The 25,535-nt window shown below is 48.4% G+C and overlaps 5 protein-coding genes and 1 long non-coding RNA gene across 11 annotated transcripts in view; 2 read left to right on the plus strand and 4 right to left on the minus strand.

The window, feature by feature from the left end:
* LOC117592698 overlaps positions 1–7,641 on the plus strand; it is a 40,871-nt gene extending 33,230 nt beyond the window's left edge. Inside the window, exons 2-9 of one of the 2 annotated variants that reach the window (XR_004574566.1) lie at positions 416–2,162; positions 2,226–2,420; positions 3,019–3,184; positions 3,251–3,404; positions 3,461–3,606; positions 3,669–3,882; positions 4,572–4,891; positions 5,191–5,330. Coding sequence is in view for 1 of the 2 variants with exons in the window: in XM_034286663.1 (XP_034142554.1) it covers positions 416–2,162; positions 2,226–2,420; positions 3,019–3,184; positions 3,251–3,404; positions 3,461–3,606; positions 3,669–3,882; positions 5,191–7,400 (4,832 nt within the window). In the remaining variant the exon portion in view is untranslated. Of the gene's footprint in view, positions 1–415; positions 2,163–2,225; positions 2,421–3,018; positions 3,185–3,250; positions 3,405–3,460; positions 3,607–3,668; positions 3,883–4,571; positions 4,892–5,190 lie in introns of both variants that reach the window. The other variant, XM_034286663.1, reaches the window with a different exon arrangement.
* Positions 7,625–8,202, minus strand: LOC117592704. Its single transcript, XR_004574567.1, has 2 exons — positions 7,886–8,202; positions 7,625–7,821 (listed from the first exon to the last, which is right to left on the minus strand). It is a non-coding gene; the product is annotated as an uncharacterized LOC117592704 (long non-coding RNA).
* A 1,021-nt stretch (positions 8,203–9,223) lies between these two features.
* On the plus strand, positions 9,224–18,343 carry LOC117592703 (late embryogenesis abundant protein ECP63). 3 transcript variants are annotated; one of them, XM_034286669.1, is made up of 4 exons: positions 9,224–9,441; positions 10,415–10,426; positions 17,430–17,612; positions 17,673–18,343. In XM_034286669.1, the coding sequence occupies exons 1-4, from the start codon at positions 9,423–9,425 to the stop codon at positions 18,161–18,163; spliced, it is 705 nt and encodes a 234-aa protein (XP_034142560.1). In that variant the 5' UTR covers positions 9,224–9,422; the 3' UTR covers positions 18,164–18,343. The 3 variants fall into 3 exon arrangements, with proteins under 3 accessions (XP_034142560.1, XP_034142562.1, XP_034142561.1); XM_034286671.1 differs by lacking the exon at positions 10,415–10,426 and having other exon boundaries at positions 9,226–9,441; XM_034286670.1 differs by lacking the exons at positions 9,224–9,441; positions 10,415–10,426 and adding an exon at positions 17,209–17,359.
* On the minus strand, positions 11,673–12,584 carry LOC117592702 (the record flags this gene model as incomplete). The annotated part of the gene is made up of 2 exons (XM_034286668.1): positions 12,377–12,584; positions 11,673–12,314 (listed from the first exon to the last, which is right to left on the minus strand). Coding segments are annotated over exons 1-2 (813 nt in total), but the record flags the coding sequence as incomplete, so codon positions are not given.
* LOC117592699 (uncharacterized transmembrane protein DDB_G0289901) lies at positions 13,104–14,743 on the minus strand. Of its 2 annotated transcripts, XM_034286665.1 has the most exons (3): positions 14,552–14,743; positions 13,621–14,496; positions 13,104–13,572 (listed from the first exon to the last, which is right to left on the minus strand). In XM_034286665.1, exons 1-3 carry the CDS (start codon positions 14,696–14,698, stop codon positions 13,168–13,170), a joined length of 1,428 nt encoding a protein of 475 aa, XP_034142556.1. In that variant the 5' UTR covers positions 14,699–14,743; the 3' UTR covers positions 13,104–13,167. The 2 variants fall into 2 exon arrangements, with proteins under 2 accessions (XP_034142556.1, XP_034142555.1); XM_034286664.1 differs by having other exon boundaries at positions 13,104–14,496.
* Positions 18,344–19,071: 728 nt separating the features above from the next.
* LOC117592700 lies at positions 19,072–20,391 on the minus strand. 2 transcript variants are annotated; one of them, XM_034286667.1, is made up of 3 exons: positions 20,089–20,391; positions 19,661–20,025; positions 19,072–19,621 (listed from the first exon to the last, which is right to left on the minus strand). In XM_034286667.1, the coding sequence occupies exons 1-3, from the start codon at positions 20,326–20,328 to the stop codon at positions 19,219–19,221; spliced, it is 1,008 nt and encodes a 335-aa protein (XP_034142558.1). In that variant the 5' UTR covers positions 20,329–20,391; the 3' UTR covers positions 19,072–19,218. The 2 variants fall into 2 exon arrangements, with proteins under 2 accessions (XP_034142558.1, XP_034142557.1); XM_034286666.1 differs by having other exon boundaries at positions 19,072–20,025.
* Between the last annotated feature and the right edge of the window lie 5,144 nt (positions 20,392–25,535).

Here is a 25,535-nt window from a genome sequence, read left to right on the forward strand (position 1 = left end):
TGGTTGCCTGCTTGCTGGCCAACTGTGGTTTTGGCCATGTTGCGTTGGCATATCAATTCACATGTCAGGCCGCCAGGCAGGCACGGCTCATGCAACAAGCTGTTGCACGGGCAACCTACTTATTTATGCAGCAGACTGCAGACTGCAGTCTGATCGTGGCCAGAACCCACTCTCTACCGCTGCCATTAACTGACTGATGGCCTCTGAGCTGGGGTTCCAAATCCTGGGGCCAAACAACTCAATACATCAGCCGTCTGTTGGCGGTGTCCGTGCCCTGGCATAATTCATTTTACGCAGCAAAATTATAGCAACATATCGCCAGATTATATTGAAGCGTTAGACACACAACCCACACACACACACACACACACACACACAGCCAAAAACTGCAGCTAAACATTTTCTCTCGTTACAGGTAGCACCACAGAGCTGGCACCTTCGCTGCTGGGCATCTACGACACATTGACGAACAGCCTGGCCGCCAGCGCGGGCGTGGCAGCTCCCACTGCGACACACGAGACGAAGAGCCAGGTCCAGCCTCAAGCCAAAACCAAGACCAACAGCAGCAGTGGAGAGTCAACGCCCAAGAGGAGCAACAGCAGCAGCAGCAACAGCAGCTCCACATCGAGCAGATCCTCGAGCGATGATCAATCTGCCAGCTACTCGCTAACTGCCTCCAGCTCTCAGCTTGCAGCCAGCGTACGTGCTCCGCCAGTGGTGGTTGCTGGGCTGCGGGACGAGCCGGATGGGGCACAGCTGAGCCGCCTGGTGGTGCATCGGCGACAGGAGCTGGGCAGCAGCAACAGCAGCCTCGCCTCGAGCGGCAGCCGACGAGGCAACAATATTCGCATCCTCTCCGCCAACGTGCATCGCATCATCACGCACTCGGACGCCGAGCCAGTGGATGCCATTGACATTGAGGCACTGCAGCAGCAGCAGCAGCAGTCACAACCTTCCCCGCAGCTATCCCAAAGGAGTCCCACGCAAGGGCGCTACGTCAAGACAAACACCAACAGTGGAGGAGGAGGAGGAGGAGGGCATCCTCCTGTTGCAACGTCCACGCCCAAGCTGAAACTCTCCCACATCCCCCTGTCCAAGATCACGGGCAAGCTGTCCACGCAGGGCGGACACGAACTGGTGGCCACCTTCGACGCCAGCAACGAGTACGTCAACTCCCTGACCTTTGCCGCCGCCGAGAAGGCGCGAAAGCCGCAGCCAGCGACACCCTCGGACGACGACAGGACACCCACGAACAAGAGCGTGCCCGGCACCCCGTTCCACTTTGATGGTAACCCCTTTTCCCCCCGAAAACTGACGCTGCCCCGCTACGAGTCCCAGCAGAGCATCAAGCTGATCGAGATGGAGCAGCTGGCGGCCACCAGTGCCCAGCTGCAGCACGCCCAGCCAGCCACCCCAGACAGCCCCTCCTCAAAGCCCGCCACACCCGCCGACCCCGCCACCCCCGCCGCCGTGGTGCGGCCCAAGGAGTTTGTGTGCAGCGAACCCCTCAGCCCCGTGGTGGAGACCATCAACTTTGACCTGCTGGCCCAGCACATCGAGCGGCTCACCCTGGGCGATCTGGGGGCCAACGAGGGTCCCAAGGCGGAGCTCATCGAGGCCATAAACAAGCCGCTGATCGGCAAGCCGCTGGTGCGCAGCTCCTCGGCCGCCTGTGCCTCAACCATCAGCAGCTCCCCGCTGCTGACCTATGCCCGCACCAAGAGCCTCAGTGCCAAGGCCTCGACACTGGGCGCTGGAGTGCCGCTGAAGCTGCCCACAGCCGAGCAGCTGGCGGAGCTGGAGGAGGCCAATAAGCTGTCGGCGGAGAGTTTGGATCGTCTGACCGACATCAAGCCAAAGTTTGCCGCACGCCTCAGCGAACTGGCACGCCTCAACAATCGTCCGCTGTCTTCCTCCTCTATCTGCTCCACATCGTCCAGCTCGAGTTCGGGCTCAGATCAGCTGCTGCACGGGAAGCACACGGCCACCTCGTATCTGGCCAGTGTGGAGAGTCTGGCGGAGAGCGAGAACGAGCTGGGGGATCCACACCATCATCATCATCCGCATCACACGGTGACAATGAGTGTCCTGGAGCGTGCGAGTCTCGAGATCATTGACTCGGAGCGCAGCTTTGTCGAGGATCTGGGTCAGGTCATCAAGGGGTAAGTGATGTCCCAAAGCTGACCCATGGAATGTGTAACTGATGTTCTAATGTCCTACCTTAGCTACCTGCTGGACTGGAAGGAGCGTGCGTGTCTGCGTATCAACGAATTGCAAATACTCTTTGCCAACATTGAAGAGATTTACGAATTCAACTCGCAGCTGCTGCAGCGTCTAATCAACTCGGGCATGGAGCCGGGCAGAATCGCCAGATGCTTCATAGATCTGCGCGATGGCTTTGATGTGTACACAACTTATTGGTGAGTAAATCTCCTCCGAGTTCTGCTCTGACCTCTTCCCCTGACTGTGATTTGGAGGCAAGCCACTGACCATCGCTGGCTGACTGGTTGGTTGGTTGGTTGGTTGGCTGGCTGACTGGCGTGTTTGCTGGATCTCTGATACGAATGGCGGCCAAGAACGGTAACTGCGGCGGCGGTCAGGCCACATAATCTCGATAGCAGCATGGCATGGCATGGCATGGCATGGCATGACGATGACGATGGCCACATCTTTGGCAGTCCAGGCACGCCATGTTCCATTTAAACGCCTGACGTTTACCCCAAAACCATTGCCCCATTGCTCCGCTGTTGGGGCCTGTCAGTGCCAATTTGGAGTCGAGCGAGGGCAGCCAGTTTGATGGCTGGAGTTTGATTTGTCGCCCCGAATGACACAGCGGCATATATCATCCGTTTGTCCTGCCTCGGTCCTGTCCTCCCACTCGTTAAATAGCTGATTTTAAAGTCAAATTTCATGTTCGCCTGATGAAGACCTAAAGGCGCTTTCCCATGCGAAGCACCAGCCATAAATCTCTTGCCCGTTCACTCTACGAATATGTCATTCGTTTCGCCTCCCCCGCAGCACCAGCTACCCGGAAGCCATCTCGCTGCTGACCAAACTGCTGCAGGCGACGCACACCAACTCCCTGCTGGCCTCCACGCAGAAGATGTTGCAGCATCGCCTGCCCCTGGGCTCCTATCTGCTGAAGCCGGTTCAGCGCATCTTGAAGTACCATCTGCTGCTCGACGTGAGTACGAACTGGGGAAACGGGGGTTACAGTGACTGACAGTTGACTGTCTCTCCCATTCCACAGAGCCTGCGCAAACACTGCGATGTCAAGGAGGTGGCCGAGGCCTATGCGATTATGCGCCAGGTGGCGCACAACATTGACCAAGTGAAGCGCAAGCAGGAGCAGCAGAGCCGCGTCAAGGAGCTCTCTGGCATACTGGATGGCTGGCTCGGACCGGGTAAGTGCTCTGTGATTTCCAGGGGAAACTTCTGCTAACATTTGTGGCATCCGTAGAGCTAACCGTTTTGGGTGAACTGCGCCAGGAGGGCCTCCTAATGGAGCAGCACAACAAGCCGCGTCTGGTGCTGCTCTTTGCCACCATGCTGATCATCACCAAGCAGAAGGAGGACGGACGCTTGCAGTTCAAGACCTACATACACGTGAGTTGAAGGATCTCCCTGGGATCTCTGCCACTTTCACTACCAGATCTTCTCTCGCACAGCAAAATAATCTGATGCTGAGCGAACACTTGCCTGGGGAGCCGACCAGCTTCTATGTCATACCCTTCGATGAGCCGCGCCATCAAATCAAGCTGACGGCCAGGAATCGTGACCAGAAGCGTGTGTGGACGCAGCACATTAAAGGCGTCATGCTGGAGAAGCTAGACATACCCATGCGAGCCAAGGAGCTTGTCTATCAGCTGGGCAACGAGGAAGGTGAGCGCACCACACGGTCTTCCATTTGCTGGTTTGGTTTAGGCTCTAGCCTCTAGCCTCTTGCCTCTAGGAGTCTAGTTTTTTGTTGTTGTTGTAGTTATGTCGCTGTTGTTGATGTGGCCGAAACACTTAACGATTTGGACTGGGAATGAGGCACAGATGATGAAGTGGCTAAGCCTGCCGCCTGACGCTACAGTTATGCACATGCGGGTACCTTTTACCCATTTTGCAAGTGCCTGTTCCTTTCTCACTGTACAATGTATGATTCGCACGCTCCAGCTAAACCAAGTGACATAACCGAGTGCCACAGAGTCGTTAGGAGAGATTTGTGTGCCTCTGTGCTCTGTGTCTCTGGTTGCCTTTCCCCAAACCAAAATCGTGCCAAATCTGTCGACGCCTCGGCTGGCAAGTTGATTTATTATTTATTTTCTGCCTCGATGTAGGCACATTTTAATTGCAAATTTCTTGGGCACAACTGTACCACGGGAAATCGTCATCTGTTTCGGTCCACATCATGATGTAAACTTTGTTTTGTTATTTTTTGGTGTCGTACATTAATACTAATTAGTTGATTAGGTGGCAAAGCTCAAGGCTAAACTCACTCTTAGCTTTATTTGTGTGTTTTGCTATTTATCTCGATCTGAATTAACTCTATTCTCTATACAAATGCTATATGTTTACCGTTGTAGTACTACCAGTGATGCATTCTAAAACTAAACAACCCAAAACAAAGAAAAGAAAACTTTGATTAGTTTTTAAGGGTGTTTCTAAGGCAAAAACCAACCCCATCCCGAGACTGAAAACTGAAAACTAAATCTACCAAAATGTTCACCAAAATGCGATCAGAAAACTAAATTGAATTGACAAGCCAACTGCTATAATAACCAAATAAAATCCCAGTACAATATTTATAACCATCCTAACTGTAATCGTTAATCGTTAATCGTAATCGTAATCGTAGAGTCGGTTTATCGCTTATCGTTCGTTGCTGGTTGTTATCGAGAGCCCAGTAAGTACCAAGAGATTCGTTATTTCTAGTTGGATTTGTTAGCTTTAATTGGCCTTTATTAACACGCTCGGGATCGGGGTCTGTGTGTTGCATGCATCCTAACCCACATACGAAAGAACCAACTTAACTACTAATCCAAGTCACTGACCACCGCATGAGCCGCATGATCCACGATTGGGCTGCCAGAATGCATCCTCCTCTACTCCTCACACACTGGTGCTTGTCCCACTCCCGCTCTCACCCGCTTATCACGACCCGCTCTTGGTTTTAATCCTCAACTAACGTTGGCTCTCCCGCAGATCGCACACCGGATCGCAGCACCTGGAAGTGGAGCCTTCACTCCAGCAGCAACTCCACGCCCACGTACCTGGAGCGGCGCAATGCCTGTCGTCGGAGCGAGATTCGACAGCGCAACTCCAAGGGCAAGCGCAAGACGGTGAGCAACTCCACCTCCTTCGATAGCTCCTTCAACGAGTCCCTGGAGCTGGACCAAAACCAGAACCAGAGCCAGGAGCAGGAAGCCGACAAGGCTGCGAAACCCACGAAGCCGCTGTCCCGCAACAACAGCCTGGATGACACGGCCCTACAGAAGCTGGCAGCCGCCATGCGGTATCGCAAGCGAGATGCCTCTGGAAAGGATGCGACCAAATCCCCTTCCAAGGAGGCGTGCAAGTGCAGTAGGCAGGAGGATCAGCCGGTTCCGGCGGATCAGTGTCTGTGCATTCTGCGCGATCAACGTAGTCGCAGTGCCAAGTCGCAGTCGCCAGTTTTTAGCTACAAGGCGCTCAAGGAGCGCAGCAAGTCCGTGCCACGCATCGGTGGCTTCAGCCTGGACGAGGAGGCAGAGCAGGACCGGGATCGGGAGCGGGAGCGGGAGCAGGAGCAGGACGATGACAGCGCCGCCTCTTTGCGGGGCAGCAAGCCCGATCTGAGCGAGCGCAAGGCCAAGGCCAAGGGCTTCTTCGAGGTGAAGCAATACAACCACAAGACCATGCCAAAGCGGATTGCGACGCTGAAGAAGCAGCGCACCAGCAGCAAGAGCTGCTCCAAGTTCTACATGGATCTCAGCGAGTTCGACAGCAGCAGCTCCACCATCCTGAAGATAACCGAGTCCACGGAGGAGCTGCGCCACGAGCAGGACATTGAACTAGCCAAGGAGGCGGAGACGCTGAACGAGCCCACGTCCGATGTGGTGGGTGTGGACCACGAACAGGATCAGTATTACGGCAACCAGGAGCTGCTGTCGGCGGCGGAGAAGTCCAAGCGTGATGCCCAGATTGTGCTCGATCTGCTCAAGAACACAAAGGAGTTCGAGCGCATCTACAACAAGCAGCAGAAGCGGCGCGAGAGTCCCGTCAGCCCCGTCAGTCCATTGTCGCCCAGTCTGGATCTCAATCGAGTGCCAGCCCTGCCGCCACGCCCGCCGTCTCGCTCGCCGCCGCCCTTGGATTTGGAGGAGCAAGCCAAGCGACAGGTGGAGCGACTGGCCGAGCACGAGGAGCCCATCTACGAGACTCTGCTGCGCAATGTCCATGTCCCGTACAAGTTCTCCCCCGTCCTAGGACGCGCCAAGTCCTCCCAGATGCTGATGAAGCGAAGCAAGACCACAACGGGGGCACCGCGTCCAGAGTCGGACTACGTGACTCTGGTCTACTCACCGGAGGGAGTGCTTCAGAGGGTGGGCGAGGAGGCAGTGCAGCGGGACAGCTGCAGCTCGGATGCCACCTGTTCCAGTTCCTCCTCCGGCTCTACCCTGAAGCGTGACAGCCAGACGACGGTGATCAACCTTTGCCTAGAGGATCAGACGACCGCCCTATACGCCCGCCCCATACCAAAGAACCTGATGAAGCGCCTGCTGAGCGGCGCCAACGGTGGAGATGGCCACGAGAACGTGTCCCACTCGGAGAGCTCACTGCTGCCGCGTGCCCTCAAGTCCATCGATAACCTGACTCTGGCCTTTGGCCGCACCAACCGGCCCCCGGAGCGACGTGTCTCCGATGTGAGCGAGATGTGCCGCCAGAGCGTGCTGCATCGGCAGGGCAGCGAGGCATTGGGCGAGCGAATGGCCCACGTCGACTACGCGGATCCCAAAATGCTGTTCAGCCTGATGGCCATGGTCAGCTCGGAGCGGGACTCGGTCTTCTCGCTGACCTCCTCCTCCAGCGACAGCATGTGCGAGCAGCAGCGCAAGCGCTCCGCGGCGGATCCGCGGCCCACCAACTTCGAGTACGAGCGACAGGTGGAGGACAGTCTGGAGAACGACTTCCGCGACTCGGCCATCTACAGCGACGACAATGAGAAGCGCAGCGGCGACTACGACGTCAGGCGACCCAGCAGTCCACCACCGCCGCCGCCACTTGGGCCACGCCCCTCCCCACCGCCGAAACCCTCCAAGGAGGCCGTGCAAGGGCTGCTGGCCCACCAGCATCAGCTCAAAAGAGGAATTGTCGTCTGTCAGTCGGCATCGCGCAGCTGGGTCCTTCAGCAGATTGAGAACTTCAACAAGTAGAAGGGGACAGGACACCAACCACACACCCATTGCCATAACACACACACACACACACACACACAATTAAATTCCTTTGTAATATGTAACTGTACATAGTCCTAAGTGTTTGTTTGATACACGCTAATCCTAGAGATAGTTTTACCTTTAGTCGACTGTTTTATACACATATATTTGTACCCTACGTAGATTCTAGCAGAGTCATTTAATTAAAATTTGTAATCACATGAATTTTTACTCTCAATACTTTTATTTTCACTCATGAAACACTCTTAATTTGGCGTGGCGAACGTCCGAACTCAATTTTGTGGATATCGAGCAGATCCTGAGCATCGGAAGTTTCATTGTTGAACACGTGATGCTCGCCAGCGAAAATATTTACATAACTCGGTATTGAGCGATCAGACTGATCACCATTCCATGGCTGTGGCATTTGAGAGCAAAATAAGAGATGGAATGCATTCATTTAGGCATCAAACACCGCTCACCTGATGGTAGTAGCCTCTTAAATAGCTCGAAATATTATTTGATTTGACTTGGAGGGGACTATCAAGCACCAGCAGCAAATAAACCAAAGCCAGGAGGAACATTTTTTGAAATCAATAAACGAGATCTCGTACGAGTTATTTAAAGTAAAATATACCCGACATGGCTCTTTTAGCCCAGGCCATGACTAATTTACTTGCTGAAATTGCTCGACACTCTCTTTTTTCTAGTGGCCGGCAACTCTGCATTTGCTTTTAATGTGGTAAAAATTGAGAAACGGAAGCAATTCTTGAATGGAGCTGTTTTTTAGACCTGACAATAAAAAGGATATCCAAAGCATTAAATCAAAAAATGTTTTGACAGTCTGGCAAAGCTTAAAACATTGTTTTTAGTATATCTGGCAGCGCATTAACTAGGCTTTTGGATATCTGACAAAAGCTGGACGCTGCTCAAAAATCAGTTTATGTCTCTAGAGTGCCATTTTTAGCTCAAGCAGCCAATACAAATTCCACTCAAATGCCAACTGGCGTGAGATTACGATTAGTTTGAGTTTCTCTCTTACTTTTGGGGATTTTATGCTTTTTGTTGTTGTTGACCTTTATAGTTTAAACCTTCTTTTGAAAGCAGTTTAATAAAAGGAAGTCGTGAAATCTTGTGGAGAATTGATTAATGAATTGAATAAAATTATATTTTTATTGCTGAAACTCCTAATTAGCTGGTAATCATAACACTACTCGACACGATTTGCCTCTTCTATCCAAACCAACTTTTAATAAAATATATGGGGCTTAGAAATGGTTTGAAAATTCTTATTTTTTTCTATGGCTGAACCTTTATTTAAACAATTTTTAAAATCTGGTATTTTTATTTACGCTTATTTTAGAGGTTGCTGTTCTTTTCACACAACTCAAGTATCTTACATCTGGTTGTGATAAACGTAGTCTTTATTTAAAGCTAATGAATGCCTCTACAAAGTGTATCCAAACACTTTGTGGTTTTATCTTACCGTTTGGGCAATATTAAGCTTTGAAATGCAGAAATGTGCGTTTTTTGTGAGGTATTTTTTACAACATTTTTAAATGTGAACGTATATTACTTTTGGTATATTTCTGCTGTATATTCGTGCTCATCTTTGAAACGCAAAAATGAGCCCGCGAGGATTCAATTATAGTTTTATTTCTAAGAATCTTAACTAGCTGGTAATACTAGTGAGAAAATCAAAGTCGAGGAATTTCGTGGATTTTCTGTTGGTATATTTTTAGGTATATTTCTAGAAAATGGAAAGCTTTAGTTCGAGCTTATTTGAGGGATAACTCTGCGGTCACACTGCAACCAACAGAACAAGAAATCGGACGGTTTAAAAATAAACGCGCTTCGGCACCAAATACCAAAATATCGTTGACCGCATCTAAGACTAAACATCAAAACACACCCAAATACCAAATTCCAGCACAAATTCAAAAAAGATAGAAGCCAAAGCGAGGAAGTTAATTAATTCCGAGTGAATAACGCGAAGCACGCAGCAACAAAGTATCCAAAATGTTCAGCTCGATTACAGGTAAAAAAGAAACCATTTGAATTGCTGTGAAAGTTGCCAAATTAGAAATCTAAAGTTGTTAAGTATATACTCTGTTTCTACGTTGCTAAATATACGTGCATGTATGTATTTGTGTATGTATGAATGTATGTATGTGGATTAATTGGAATGGTGAGACGCCAGACCAAAGGTCTGACCTATGACCCGCATTCGAAATGGAGCAAAAAAAAGTGACTACAAATTACATCATCAGCAAGGAAGGAGTTGGAGCTGTGTGGCCGCTGGGATCCGGGAAATGGGATGGCACTCTGTGTGGGTGGGGCTTTGGGGCGTGTTCGATCCGATAGCAGAAGCAATAACAAAAACTTAATTGTCCGCTACCGTGGCTTGACTCCTCTGCTGCCTTAGATGATGATGCTACCCACGATGATGATGACGATACGTAAGCCAATTATGGCGCAGTTTCTATGCAGTCCATCCCCTTTGGGAACATAACTATAAGTTGCTCTTCGCTCAGAGACAACCCACCCATACCCAAACAAATATAATTATAGCTACTCAGATACATACAAGAGTGTTCCATCTATAAGCTATATCTATATATATTCTATGTATATACTTTGTATATCTATTGGGACAGTGCTTTAGTTATGTTTTCTTTTGGAATTTATTTGAGTTTCAAAAATGTATCTGTTCATAATGGATTGAATATTTATGTTCTTTGAAGTGGGTGCAAAAAATCAAATCAAACACAAGTGGAATATGTATTCATAAGTATTTTGCCGTATGTCTGATTTCGCTATTTTGTCGAAATTATTCAAAAGTTTTCCACTTGAAAGCAAGCGGCAACAAAATAGAAACGCGAATTGGTTCTGTTCTGCCTTTTAGCCAGTAATATATTATCGTATATTTTCGACATAATATACACATACATACAATATATTGTATTTATAAATATTATCTGCTCCCCCCACTCAATGTCATTGCAAAACAGATGCATCGAAATGTAAGTAGCCCGATCTGTCGATCTCCTGAACTCTCTCGAACTTTTCACACTGCCAAGAACTTAGTTGATAGTTTTGAACATGTCTAGACATGCCTCACCGACTGCGTCGTAGTTTAGTTCAATATTAGTAGCTGCATTCCCCTACAAGGCTCAGAAATACTCATCCTACAACTATACAACTACTGCATGCCGCGGATCCATCTGCAAAGCCACACCACAAAACATTCCTAGCCAACACAAACACAGCCCGATTCCCTCTGCAATCTCGCGTTCTCTCTCACACTCTCACGCTTGTATTATTTTATTCGTTTGAAAACTCAACCATATATTTTTGTATTTATATTCATCGATCCCTTAGATTTCTAGACATTCGCTTCAGTGTGGTTCAGTGGGTTGGGTTATAGGTGAACTCCTGCAGTGGAACAAACTGGTACCCAGCAGTGGTGGTTTTGGCACCTTCAGCAGCTGCTCCCGCGGCTGTAGTTTCTCCACCTTCTGCCGCAGCAGTAGCTCCACCTTCTCCGGCTGCCGTTGCTCCACCTTCGCCTGCAGGTGTGGCACCCTCCCCTGCTGCAGTTGCTGCACCTTCGCCCGCTGGGGTTTCTCCACCCTCCCCGGCTTTAGTCTCTCCGCCTTCACTTGCCGTAGTTGCTCCTCCTTCGCCCGCTGCAGCTTTCCCGCCTTCTCCAGCATTAGCTGCTCCTGCTTCTCCTGCAGTAGCTGCGCCTCCTTCTGCCGGTGGAGTTGCTCCGCCTTCTCCGGCTGCAGCTTCTCCGCCCGCAGGTTCACCAGTTGCTGGAGCTTCGGCACCTGGACCAGCAGTGGAGATGGTTTCGCCACCTGGGCCAGCCTGGGCGCTCGGTGCACCCTCGAGTGTGCCGGGGGTCGTGGCTTGGGCACCTTCTGGCTGGACGCTGGCACCAGGAGCAGCTTGAGCCGCGGAAGGGCTGGTGGCGCCTCCCTCTGCAGCTGGGTTCTCAGCACCCGCTGGAGGTTCACTTCTGCTAGTAGACGGAGTGGTTTGTTCTTTAGTTTCATCGTCGGATTCGCTCTTGTCAGTTGAACCCTCGTCAGGTGAACTCTCGTCGATCGGTTCCTCCTCCTCGGGTGCCTGTGCGGCTTCCGGTTCTGCCCCTGACTGTGCCCCTGACTCTGCCTCTGGCTCTGGCTCTGCCTCTGGCTCTGCCTCTGGCTCTGCCTCTGGCTCTGCCTCTGGCTCTGCCTCTGGCTCTGCCTCTGCCTCTGCCTCTGGCTCTGCCTCTGGCTCTGCCCCTGACTCTGCCTCTGGCTCTGTCCCTGTCCCTGGCTCTTTTCCTGGCTCCTGCGCTGCTGGCTCCTCCAGCGCCTGCGGTGCCTCAAGGCTCGTTTCCCCAACCTCCGCTGAATTCGTATTATCAACCGGCCGCGAATCGCTTTCCATACCTTCCTGAACGCTCCCTCCCTCTTCCCTCTTCTCTCCTTTTGCTGGGTCGTGGTGGAAGTGATGCAAGTGCTCGTGGCTGTGCTGCGTGTTGTCCACCGCATCGCTCGTGGGCGTGGCACACTTCTGCTCGAATTTCTCGCAGACGAAGTACTGCTTCTCCAGGCAGTTGTCATCGGTGACCATGGTGCTGTTCGCCCGCAGCCTCACCTCCAGACAGTCGTCAAGGTTAGAGCGATGCGTCGGCTCCACCAAGCCCAGTTCCCCCATGTAGCGGACCATGCGGCCATTGCTGATGTAGGTGAAGCGTCCCTCCGCCTGCAGGTCGTTGCCCCCGAACCAATAGTCCTCCATGTTGCCCCGCATATTCAGGAAGCGGAGCACCGATTTATAGTCCTCCGGACTGCCCAAATTAGCCAGATTGAGGCCCTTTCGCAGGCAATTGTTCTGGGCACCAAACCAGTTCATCTGCGGATGGAGGGCACTGAATGAGTGAGCCCCGTAACCCTTTTTAGACTGCTCGAACTTACCTTCTTAGCGGAGAAGTAGTAGCATCTTCCATTCAGCTGCCTCAGATAGGGTTTCCCGCAAGGACCTCCCTTGGCATCCGCTTTTTTGTCCTTACCGCGCTTTCGGGCGGACAGAACTTGATCGGGATGCGCTACGATCAAGGTCAGTATCACAATTTGAAGAATCCTCATGGCTGCATCTGCCGCCTGTCCATCCAAACTGTACACTTGCGTGCTAACTCCTGTTCTATATATACCCTCTTGAGTCCGTGACGAGAGCATTAGCCGCCAATCGCAGAGTCACTCACTTTAATTGGGTCCTACGTCCATTCCGCCTCATATCGAATGTCAAGCGAATCGATCAAATGCAATTGGACGTGCCTCAACCTTCAGTGGTTCCGTGGTTCAATGGGTCACTCGGTGCCTCAAATAATTCAAATCAATCAGAGTTGGATGCTCGCTGTAGATGCTCCAGTCTGCGGAGGAAGATGCTGTTAAAAGTTCCTTCATTTGGGAAGCAAAATAAATTGATATTGTCAAAAGACTACGTGTATATTCATGTGAATATATTCCAATAAATAGCCATTACATCCCATCCCATTGTTATTTCAACACCTAATAATGCAGAGAAGTTCCTTCAAGATGTTGCAGTCTTGCAATCTACTCGAATTGCATTTAGTTCTTGAATTAAGTATGTATATATCCAAATCTTTTGGACTCACTGCCCAAAGGTTCACACAAAACGTAATTTGGCTCAAGGATTTTGTATTTTATTGAAGAATGATTTAATAGAAACAGAACTGGATTTTGCATTAGATTAAGTGGTGTATTGCTGCTAGGGGTGTTTGTGCAGCTCGCTGCGATCGAGGTACTCCGTTTGCCCGGGGTGCTCGTGCTGCTCCCGTTTCCCCTTCGGCCGCCGCTGTCGTGGCTTCACCCTCGGGTGCCGCTGTCGTGGCTCCGCCCTCAGCCGCTGCCGTAGTTTCGCCTTCAGCAGCAGGAGTTTCTCCACCTTCACCTGCAGCATTTTTTTCGCCTTTTCCAGCTGCAGCTCCTCCCCCGGCTGCAGCTCCTTCCACTTTTCCGGCTGGAGTTCCTCCTACTTCTCCCGTAGTGGTTGCCCCATCTTCTCCACCTGCAGTTGTTGCACCTTCTCCTGCCGTAGTAACTCCACCCTCTCCTGCCGTAGTAACTCCACCCTCTCCTGCAGTAGTTTCCACACCTTCTGCCCCTGTGGTTTCTTCACCTTCAGCGCCTGCAGTTCTTCCACCTTCTCCCGCTGTAGTTACTCCACCTTCACCGGATTTAGTTTCTCCGTCTCCTTCTGTCCCTGCTGGCGTAGATCCTTCTCCTTCTGGCGGCGGTGTTGGTGTGCCAAGTCCATCACCAGGTGGCCGTTCCTCGTCTTCGCCTGTTTCATCTGAAGAACCCAATTTCCGTTGACTGTTTTCCGTAGACGATTTTTCTTCGTCGGAGGATCCTTCTTCATCTTCATCTTCATCTTTGACTGTTGTTGGAGGCAAGTCGCTTGGCGGAGGTCCCATATCTGTAGTCAGCATCCCATCCATCTGCGCCATCATCTGCGTGGTTGACGTTTTTGCATTGAGCTCGTCGGGCAGATCGGCAAACTCTACGGCACCCTCCGACTCGCTGCCTTCATGCTCTACCGACCCGCTGGTAAGGTGCGGGGCATCGTTGACTTCCTTCTCGTCGCCGTCGCTGTCTCCAATGTCGTGGTGGAAGTGATGCAGATGCTCGTGGCTGTGATGCTTGGGCTTGGCGGCGGCACCGGAGTCGTCACAGTAGCGCTCCGAGCAGATAAAATACTGCCGCTCGAGGCAGTTGTCATCGGCCACCACCGTCATGTTGGAGCGGATGCGCACCTCGAGGCAATCATCGCACTCAGAGTGCTCCGCGGGCTCCACAATGCTGTAGTTGCTGAAGAAGCGCACCAGGCGCCCGTTGCTGATGTACTGGAAGCGGCCCTCGTGCTGCAGATCGTTGCCCCCGAACCAGAAGTCCTCCGTGTTGCCCTTGGAGCTGAGGAAGCCGATGGCTCCATAGAAATCTCTTGGGTTGCTCAGATCGGCCAGAGTCAGGCCCTTGCGCAGGCAATTGTTCAGCGCCCCATGCCAGTTCATCTGTCAAAAATGGGATGAGTAACTGGTGGTCAGTGGTGGTCAGTCAGTGCCTTACCTTCTTCACGGAAAAGTAATAGCACTTGCCATTGATCCGCCTCAGGTAGCGGCGGCTGCAGCCGGCTCCGGCTGCCGATCCCAGGATCTGCTCACCGGGCAGGGCGGCACTCAGCACAACCACGAGTGCAGTCAGTAGATGCTTCATGTCTTGAAGGTGAGATACCTTCCTCGTCACCCTAGTCACTGTGCTCTGGCCGCTGGCCGCTCTCCTGTACTTATATCCTCCCCTACCGTGGCGCATCCCCCCGAATGCATTCGCAATGCAGCCAATCAGTTTCCATTCTTATCTGGCTGCTGCACTCGCCCAGGCATCCCCAATGCCCAGGCGTAATTCAATTAAGAGCAAGCACCACCCAAGCACCATCAAGATTGCGCAAATTTCAAGGGGGGCCTTGTAATTTGTTGCCTCGTTTGTGGGTCAGGTTTAGGGTCGTTCAATTCAATTGGACACTCGTTGAGCTACACTCGAGACGGCGACAACCAGTCAAACATGTACTGGGAATCGTTCGTAATAGAATCTCTCATTCATCCATCCAGCCGCAGTTGAGAACAAGTTCTGACTTTTCCCTGACTTTGCATTACTCATAAAAAAAAGGAGTTTCGTTGTCCTTGCTGGTTTGCTGGCTTATTGATTTACTCGTACCGTTTGCCCGTGTTTGGGGCCATGACATCAGCCGTCAATTGTCCCTGGGAGTCCTGAGGCGAGGACTCACACTTCGTTTGGCCTGTTGCCAGCTGTTGCCAGCCGTAGACTGACGAAGTAGATGACCTTCGACAATGAATGGATGACGCGCCTTTGGGGCACCCAACAATTGATTGGGCGTGCGAATTCCGCTTGCCACGCGCTCGCTGCTAGAAAACTTATCCATGTATCTGTGCGTATCTCGAATCCCAAATGACATCATCAACAATAACAACAACAAAGAGCAGCGAGCTTCATCGATTCGTATGCTTGGAGCTGGGACTACTCTTTTTACTTTTTGTTTTGTTAAGGCATCCCATCCAGAACTGGTGTGGAACTGGAACGTGATGCCGCCACAGACCACAAATCGCAGTTACTCATAGATACACGTATTCCACACTCGCATCTGTATGGGTGTCTGTGTGTTGCGCTTCAGTGTGCTCGCTCGCAACCCAACTACAGGTTTTCTTTCCACTATGTATTATGAAGCTTCTGCGCATTATTTGCGGTACGACGAGAATATCAACCAACAAACCAACCACACATCTGGCTGTGAGGCTGTGAGAGGAGATTCTGTTGGGCTGTTAGCGTGGCTCATGGCTCATGGCATTGCTCCTGGGCTATGCTTTTCGTTTCTGCCGTTCTAGCCGGTTTTTTTTATACTTTTATACACATATATATTGACCACATACCGTCACAGTACCCCAACCAAAGCACAAACAACAAAATGTATCGTAAATGCGAAGTATTACGCAAATGTTAACAAAAAAGGTTGCCAGCGCCAGAGTGTATGGAGAGTTCTACGTATGGGCAGACATCCGTGAGTGTGTGCTGCAGCGAATACAATTTAGTCCAAAAATATTCGATTTGTTCCCTTTATAAATAGTTCATTTATTGCGTTTTAAGTTTCAAACGGCGCTGGTTCCATCGATGACATATTACGCGCATTCTTTGCATATTTAAGTTTCAATTTTAATCCCGAACACAGCACTGATAAATGCATGAAGTGGAACCCAACAGCTACTCAATTTAGCTTCATTAAATATTAAGAGTATTAAATAAGGAATGCAAGCACTTTTTAGCTCGTAGCCTGCAGACATTTTCCTATATCGTTCTTAGCAATCAAAACATTATGTAGAGAGATATTTATCCACCTCCCCCACACCTTACCCCACACCTTGCTCCATCTTTGAAGGCATTTTCCCCCAGCTGAAACTATGCTTTTCGCACAATTTTCAGCCTCCTTGGGAGCGTGTTGATCATTAAATGCTTATTGAAAGTGCCCCGAAAACTAAATTATGTGAAAATTAACCGAGTGGCAACAGAGAGAATCCATTTAAGTATCTGTATCTGTTGGGTTCAGCTGGCACAACTATGCACGGAGTATAAACACATTCCCGAACCAATCGTAATCGCAATCGCAAAGCGTGAAGAAAAGTTTCAGAACCAAAGGCGAACAATCATTTAACGGACCCCCCTCCATTATGACATCACATACTTTGAATTATTCAAACATTTGTATTTTGTTTTCTATTTCTGCGATTATGCATAGAAAAAGGAATTCTCTTTATACGAGAATACTCGGAGCATCGCCAGAAGTAGTTCCTCTGGCTTCCGTTTTGCGGCTCAGACCTCAGACCTCAGACCTCTTATAATGGCACAACGGCAATGTTTCTATTTCAGTGAACGCTCACGTCATTTGATGTGAATGGAATGGAATGCATTCGGGGCATTCGCGCTTCTTAATTTCTATTAAATTACAAATATGAATTCGTGTTGCCGTGATGTGTTTTAAAAATTTAAAACTGACGACATGCCCGGTCCAAGTTGGTCGCCACAAAGTGCGCATTACCAGACAAGAAAAAACTGTCACTCGTAGTAATCGATTCGAGGATTGGGAATGGGAATTTCGGTCATGTAAATCGTTCATGCTCGACTTATAAATAGCTTTGATTTGTTTATGTTTCGGCAATTAGCTGTCTGGCATTTGGAATCTGGAATCGCAATTATCAAATCTGTAATCAGATGACTTACATCAGGCTATAAATTATAATTGGAGACAGTTCTGAGCTTAGTTTTCATTTAGAATTCCTCTCAGCATGTTTCCTAGTCGCCAAAATCAAAGTACAAATCAAATTGATTGCCAATCATCAGTGGGTAGTTTTTAATCGAAGATTTCTCAATCTGTTCACAGCCTCGTTGAAGAACATTGGCGACAAGACCGCCAGTCTGTTCAGCAAGAAGAAGGATGAGGCTGAGAAGTTGGCCAACGACAAGGCTCTCGAGGCTCAGAAGCTGGCCGAGGAGCAGGCCAAGAAGGTTGGCGAGTCCGTGCAGCAGACCAAGAACGAGGCCGAGCAGTTGGCCACGAGCACAGGTAACTATTAGATGAATCCCTGTAATAAAGATCTTCCCCTACTAACAATACTCTTCTCAGCCAAGGATGCTGCCGCTCTGGCCACGGCCGAGGCCCAGAAGGCTGGCCAGGCCATCGATCAGGGTGTGAATCGTGCTGCTGGTGCTGTTAACCAGACCAAGCAGGCTGTGGACAACACCGTGCAGCAGGCAAGTGCCGTCGCCCAGAACTCCAAGCAGGTGGCAGCCAACATTGCCGATGCATCGCAGCGCGCCGCCGCCAATGCCGTCGATCAGACCAAGAAGGCAGCCAACGATGCCATCAACAAGAGCGTCAAGGCCGCCGAGAACGTGGCCGATCAGAAGCTGAAGCAGGCTGAGGGCGCCATCGATGGGGCGCTCAAGCAGACCAGCCAGGCGGTGGACCAGAAGCTGAACGAGGCCAACCAGTACGTTGACCAGAAGCGCGGAGCCGCCGAGAAAAGTTTCCAGGACGCAGCCAGCCATGCCCAGGAGAGTGCCGGCCAGCAGGCCAGCCAGCTGCTGGGAAAACTCAGCCTGGCCCCCAAGTAGATTCGTTTTTCTGCCCATCCCAGCACAACCGGCAGCCCAAATAATTTCGAGTGTATGTAATTAAACAAGAAAATGCTTTAGAAACAAAAAAGAACATTTGCTTCAACGTAACAAGTGCCAGCAATCTGATTGCTAAATATCCTCAATTGATAAATACAGATAAATATTTTTGGACTATTACTTTGCGCAGCTTTTGCTATGAACAGAACATTACACCACATTTCAATCACTCTTTATACACACACATGTACGTGCAGAGTGTAATTAACGTTTCTCTAGTGTTTGTTTCGAATATTTTTGTTACTTTGAAGCATTTTGATATATATTTTATATATACAAAAAACAAACGAAGATGATTTATGCTTTTAATTTATACGTATATATTCTGTTTATGTAGAAATGTATGTTTAAGTACTTTTAACTTTTGCACAATACATTCAAAATGTGTTTTAAACTATTCTTGTCTATTTCGTCATTTGTGGGTTTGATCTACGACGCAATAATCATGTGGGGTTTGAATATTCTTCAAATTGAATTGCGCGGGCAATTGTATAACAGCGTTGCCACAACATTAAAATTCGTTGAAGCTTGAGCTATTATTTGTGCTTTTTACTGTGCTGCCACATCGCTGTAAGCCGTTTCCCAAAATCTTTAAAAGGTGAAGTTTGCCCAAGTTTGGTAAGATGCTAATTCAAATTCACTTTAAATTCTCAAAAGATTGAGTTAAATTAGGTCGCCATTACAACGGACAGGGCAGATGGGACTATCATATCTAGATCTACTATGGGATTATTGTGGTGTCGAATTGCTTCACTTAATTTTAATGGGCTAGCATACCAACACCTCTCAACTCGCTCCCAGCACCAAACAGTCAACCCAAGCTACACTTTAACAGTTTAATTTTTTGTCGCTCCACAGGATGCATTTATATTTAAAATATCGTTTGTTAATTAATACTCCTCAGTTTAGCCTACAAAGGCAACATTTTCTTATAAAATAATACCTTAACCAGAAGCAATCCATTGCACCCAAGAGCTCTATATTGTTCCTCTATGCTATGGCGCATACGATACCTTTTTGATTTTGGGTGCATTGTAATCCTTTGTATTAATTTTTGGTTTACTGGATTCGGCTCTCATCGAAAGCTGGGTATCTATTATGGCTTTTGAGTTGTATTGCTTAGTAATTAGCTTTGGACTGGATTTTACTATTGGCTCAGGTTGTTCACCCATCAGCCTTTGTGTAGAGATCTGATTCGTTTTATTTTCACCTTTGATTTTGGTGCACTGAATACCTTTTGATTGCAATTTACGCATAATTTCGAGGGTTTTTTGCTTTTTCGCCAGATCGGGGTCGACTGTCGGTGTGGGCGTTGCTTGAGCTTTGGAACGCTTCACATCCACGCCACAAGCTCTCAGTTTACTGAGTATCTGCTGGGTGGTGTCGGTGGTTGCTGCTGCTTTCGTGGTCCCTCCACCACCGTTTGCTGATGCTGCTTTGGTGGTTGCTCCATCACCGTTGGCAGCTGCTGGCGATGGCTGGACCAAACGCTGCAGGTCCTCCGTCACATGGGGCACACGGAGAGGTTCTGTCTTCATCTTTTTAGCTAGATAAGTATGAATCGGGCTCGGCCGACGCCTTGCAGTCTTTGTTGCGGCCATCTGCTGGGGCTGAGGGGGGTTCTTGCGCTTCTCAGTGGCCAATAGCTTCTTCCCCACCACATTTTCTTTGGAATGCGATGACTTTGGTTTGGAGTGGGCGGATAAACACGTTTCGCCGTCATCGTACCAGCGTGGATCCTCCAATTCCGTTTCCCAGTCAATGGCACTGCTGCTCACATCTTCAATGTTGTAAATGTGCAGCTGCAAGAAGAGATTAGTCTCCGGTTAGTGTGGCTTGTCCCATGGGGAGCCGTGTCCACTTACCTCCTGTCTATCGTTTGCTAATTTCGTCTCACGTTTGTCCTCCGCGTAGTTGAGTGGATCGGTGGCATTCACAACATGTTTAACGCCCGAGCAGTCGACCAAATGTTTTTGGAAAATTTGAAATGTGAGAAAAAAATGCTCGCAGCTGCGGCACAGCATCAGCAGCCGCTTCTGTTCATCGTAGAGCACTTCGCCCAGGCGTACAGTTTTCAGGCACTTTAGTTTTCGTGCTCCGTTCATTTGTTATAAACAAATTAGCGCCAAAATATGCTTTTGTTTTGTTTTCCCTTGTTACTTAGTGATGAGCAGTGAGACCTTGAAATTATCGATAAAATATACCGACAGACCCTCGGAGATATACAGAAATATACCCTTACATTTTCAAAATGTACTGTCCATGTATGGTAATCTTAAATCATTAACCACGACCTTGATCTTCTGTTTAATTTTACTAGGCTATTTAGGATTCTAAGAGCTAACCATAATTTTATACGATTTAGCAATCAATTTTCCACAAGATTGGCTAATTTTAATGACTTATCTTTATGCTTACAACATATGGTTAGAACTAAAAAGGTCAGCCAAAAAAATTGCATTAAAAGTACGTGGGTGGGGAGGAAATGTTACGTTATTTGACAATTTGTTGCTGACCAATCGATAATATAGTATAGTATGGGCAGTTGTGTGCTCTATTTAATGAAATTAATTAAAAATATATATCATACATATATATATATATATAGATATATTTAAAATATCCCCAAAAGTATATATACCGTAAATGGTAGCCCTAGTAATGAGGCAGATGATTGGCGTACTCCAATCAGCTGACTAATGTTTAGTGCTGGAAAATGCTTGCCAGGAATCGATAGTTTGCGCGGCCATTTCAAATTGAGGTAGTCGTTTTGATACGGTTTTTTAGTTTCTTTTCGGAAAACTTTTCGGTTTTATTCGTTTGATTCCTGCTTTTGTTGTCGTTGATTAACGTACAAGCCATTTAAATTAAATGGCATGTAAGTGATTTGGTGACGATTGCAAATGAACATATAAAATTATAAATGCGGAAAAAATTGTGCAAAAAAGAGAAATGGAAAACAGGGAGCGCACCATTTGTTCATTAATTTTTTGTTAGTCAGTCGCTGTTATATGAACATTGTCTGATTTGAAGTACGGAAAAACTACATGTCGCCATGCTGTAAACGTTTGCATATATTTATTTCTGTTAATGTTCCACACAACTGCCCATAATTACCTGTCCAGAAGGTATCGTTGAGGTTTTGACTTTTGTTCTCTTTTCATGCATGATTTAGGTTTCGTATTAATCTTGAGGCTTAAAACCGAACTTTAATGTGGGAAGCGCTATCGATGGCACCGAGAGAGAATGGAACATGGGGATGTGGAATGGGGATGGAATGGGGAATGAGGACTGCCCAAAAGTGGGTACCAGCAATTGGATGAAGTTTCCGATGCTGATGCTGTTGCTTCTATTCCTGCATGCAATTAAGCCAGGGACGAGGAGCAACTTGCCACTCAGTGTGTCCCACAACTGAAAGCTGACCATGCAAATTACGATGCTCACACAGTTACGTTGCTGGGCCACGGCTGACGGCAAGAGGCTGACGCACACGACGCATCCTTGTCGCTCCCTCTGTGTGTGTTTGAGTGATGCAGCGAGACGTGGCAACCGAGCAACAACCAACCAAGCCAGCCAGCCAGTCAGCCAGCCAGCCAGGTCTAGGGCCAACTCTGCCAAAGTTAAGTTAAATGGACTTGCGGTGCACTCGAGCAGCGCCTCCCTTCTACTCCCTTAACACACAGGCGGACACACTTGCACAGAAACACGCCCACACATGGGGATTGAAGTGCGGACCCTGACAAGGTAGCAGGCAGCTTTGGCTAGTAGATTAAATTAAACGTAGAAACAACGGCCAAGAAGATACAGAGGCTGGAGCCAGTCCCACTCCCAGCCCTAGTCCCTGCTTTGAAGACCAATCCAGAGGTAGCCAGAGGAACTGCAGCCATGCATTGGCAACAACATTAAACGTGTTTACACCATGTCCGACCAGTTGATATGCCAACTGCTCCAGCTCTGACTCTCATACTTACAGGGCAGGACAGGACAGGACAGGGCAGGGCAGGGCAGGGCAGGCGCCCCAACGAATGCGTGCCCATGCATGAACAGCTCTTGGACAATGAACACATGCCATGCCAGAGCGTTCTCCTTGCGCCACCGCTCGGCTATTGTCCTGCTTTTGTTTACCGTTTTTAGTGGGGTTTCGCAAGTGAGTGGACTAGAAAAAAACACCCCCCACGGCCAAGCTGTCTGAGGCAGAATCACTGCATATATTCTCGTACTCTTGCTCGTACATTCAGGTGCCTGCCGCTGCTTTCATAATACAAAAGGAAAGGTGGCGGGTGCACGGTTGCAGCACGGTTACAGTTGCCGTTGCCGTTGCCGTTGCCGTTGCCATTGCAGTTGTCGTTGTTGCATTGTCGTGTGCTGCGCTCGCTGACTGAGAATTAGCCCTGTCCTGGCCCTAGCTGTCCACGTTCCCTGTACAAAAGGGACTACAGGTATGCGTGTGTCCCTATGCTATGCAGTGTCCTGTTTCCTTGTGTTAAGTTAGTTTGAGCACGTTACCTTCGCTGCGAGCTGCTTGGCACGGCACTTTCCCTGTCATTACAGCTCAACCTCTTGGCCAGTCTTTTGCGCAAATTTAACTTGATGGAAAATAGAATTGCACAAACAGAGATTATGGTGAAATTCCATTGAAATGCTGCTTGAATTTACTGCATACTTTTGGCATTCATTAATATTTCATTGCATTTTACTGGCATAAGAGATTGCTTTTGTATTGTTTAAGCCGAAGAGTTTTGCCACACACTCACTCGCTCCCTTCGTTGCAGCTGAAGCTGTCGTACCATCCTCAGTATAGATATAGCCGCAGGAATCAAAGTCCAAATATTACGCTCATTTATTGACCCACGGCAAACACAGGCGAGAAGTCAAATGAAATTGCTATAAACGATAGACGAGCATTGCTTCATCCTTCTAACTATTCCCTACTCCTTGCACCCTACCTCACCCACTCACCTCACCTTACCGCTTCTCTTCTCTTCTCTTCTCTTGACACACAGTCAGCTTCATCTGTTTGTGCTGGAATCTCTGTGTGTGTATGGGGCTATGGGAGGGAATAGGATAGGAAGAAAAAGGGCGGATAACTGGTAGTGCTGCTGCTTCAGCTTTTGCTTCTAATACGCCCACTACTTCCTGGCCCCGGTGAAGTTCTTGCTCCTCCGGCGTAGGTAAGGCACAACAATTGCAGGAGATCGTCAATTTCCTGCTTGCCTCGCAGGCAACTTGATTGCAAGCGCAAAAATCAATAGGAAATGCAGTTAAATATTTTCCCAGCCGAAATAATTGCACAGAAACGAGAATCTACAGACAGCCAGAATGCATAGAACATTTTGGCTAATCCTTTGTCCAATGTCCGCTACAGTCAGTCCCCATCCCGAATCCCTGCCTGACTGCCTGCCTGCCATTGTGAGCAGAAATTATTTAATTAAAAGCCCAACTCGGAGCTGCTGCTAAAGTTGACTAGAAAGTGTAGCCTCAGCCTGTAAGCGGAACAGCTCCGAAGCTGGCAAAACTTATGGATCAATGCAAACTTTGCTATTCTACACTTTTACTTCCTATTATTGTGCCCAGTATTTGTGCCCGGATCAAGGGAATGCCAGACCTTTCTTATGTGTGTGAGATTATCGCAAAATGGATCTGTTTTTCTTTCCTATGTGAAGGGAATTTGAGTAAGTTAATTGATAACCTGAAGCAAAGATTACTTATCTGTGTAGATGGTATTTTATAGTCGTACTATCTGCACTGTCTTCTTTTTTTTGTATTCCTTTTTTTCAACTCGGGTTGCGCTGAGAAGGTGAAAAAGTTTTCTAGGCAGCCTTCAACTTGTTAAACAATTTTCGTATATATTTTCGACAAGTTTGCGCTGTACGAGTGCCTGTGTGTGTGCGTGTGTTAGTCCGTGTCTGTTTGCCGCGGCAAAGGTGTGCGGAGCGGGGCGTTAACAATCTTAAAGATGGTACAAGACCGTGGGCAAAAAGAAATGGAAAACCGGGAGCAGCAGCAGCAGCAGCAGCAGCAGCAGCATCTTCAGCTAGTTTATGCGTCTGACTGGCTGTCTATCTGCGATTCCAGGGGCTGACTGGCAACTTTGCCAGACAATTTTTCTGCTGCTTTGCATGTCAGTGCTTTCCACTGCAAACAGTCGAAAAGTTATAGCAGCCAGCCAGCAGTACTCGTCCTTCTGCTTCAGCTACGGCTTCAGCTTCTGCCTCAGCTTCTACCTAGCTTCGGGTTTTGGCTTTTGTGCTCTTGAGCGCACAGCGTTTCAGCATTATGCAATTGAATTTGCCGCAGCAGTAGGCGGTGGTGGTGGTGGTGGTTAGACTGTGCTTGGCCCAGCCAGATAGCACTACGAAATTCCATAAAGTGTGCGCTTAAAGGGTAACGATATCAATAATAAATAGCCCATTCCCCAAAAACTCTGCATGTCTGCCAAAAAGCCAGTGCACTGGCTGCAACCCCCCAAACAAAAAACAAAACTAGAGAGAGAGCGAGGAAGCAACAAACAGATACAACAGGCCCTCCGGTCAGCTATTAAATTGACCAGCTTAAACCTAGACTATATAATAAATTGATGGCTTATACACCTACGACGACCACGTTCCGGGAAGAGTAGCTACCTGAAATTTAAGAACAATTTGCATTAAAGTTAAAGTTACTATGTAGGTCAGGCAGGCGTGCCATGCAAGTTATTCTTGAAGTTTGAAGTAAACATGTAAGAGAGCTTCGCTCTTAACAGGGCCGCATCTTAGAAAGCGTAGAATAGACTATAAGGCCTCAACGGACATGAACTTAAAACTAATCAGTTAACAGTTAAATGCTGCCTATTACATATACTTACATTCCTGAATCCTTAATTATTATATGGCTGAGTGTTATTTGTGAATTTTCAATATGCATTAATTGACTTGCCTGTTTATTTGGAGATTCAATTTAATTAAATGCAGCAAATGCAGAGACTGATGCATACAAATGTACAAAATATTTTGCCATTACATCAATCAATAAGAGTACAAAATCTCTACCCACATGTGTAGATCTTTAAACGGCTCCTTTAATAGCAGCATCTTTCCTCCACCCCTTGAAACTGCCAAATAGAGATAATGGAAAATGCATTTACAGATCTACAATTCAACTTCTGAATGGTGTACCGACAGAAAGTAATCACCAATAAACGGCAGTCGAAAAGCAGCAACACACACACACACACACAGGAACAGACACACACAAATATTTGCCCCCGAAAGTAGACAACAATAAATGGCAGTTCCCACAACACGCACACACACACAGTTCATGTCTGACCTCA

The sequence above is a fragment of the Drosophila guanche genome, unplaced genomic scaffold (genome assembly GCF_900245975.1).
Source record: "Drosophila guanche unplaced genomic scaffold, DGUA_6, whole genome shotgun sequence".
Lineage (NCBI taxonomy): Eukaryota > Metazoa > Arthropoda > Insecta > Diptera > Drosophilidae > Drosophila > Drosophila guanche.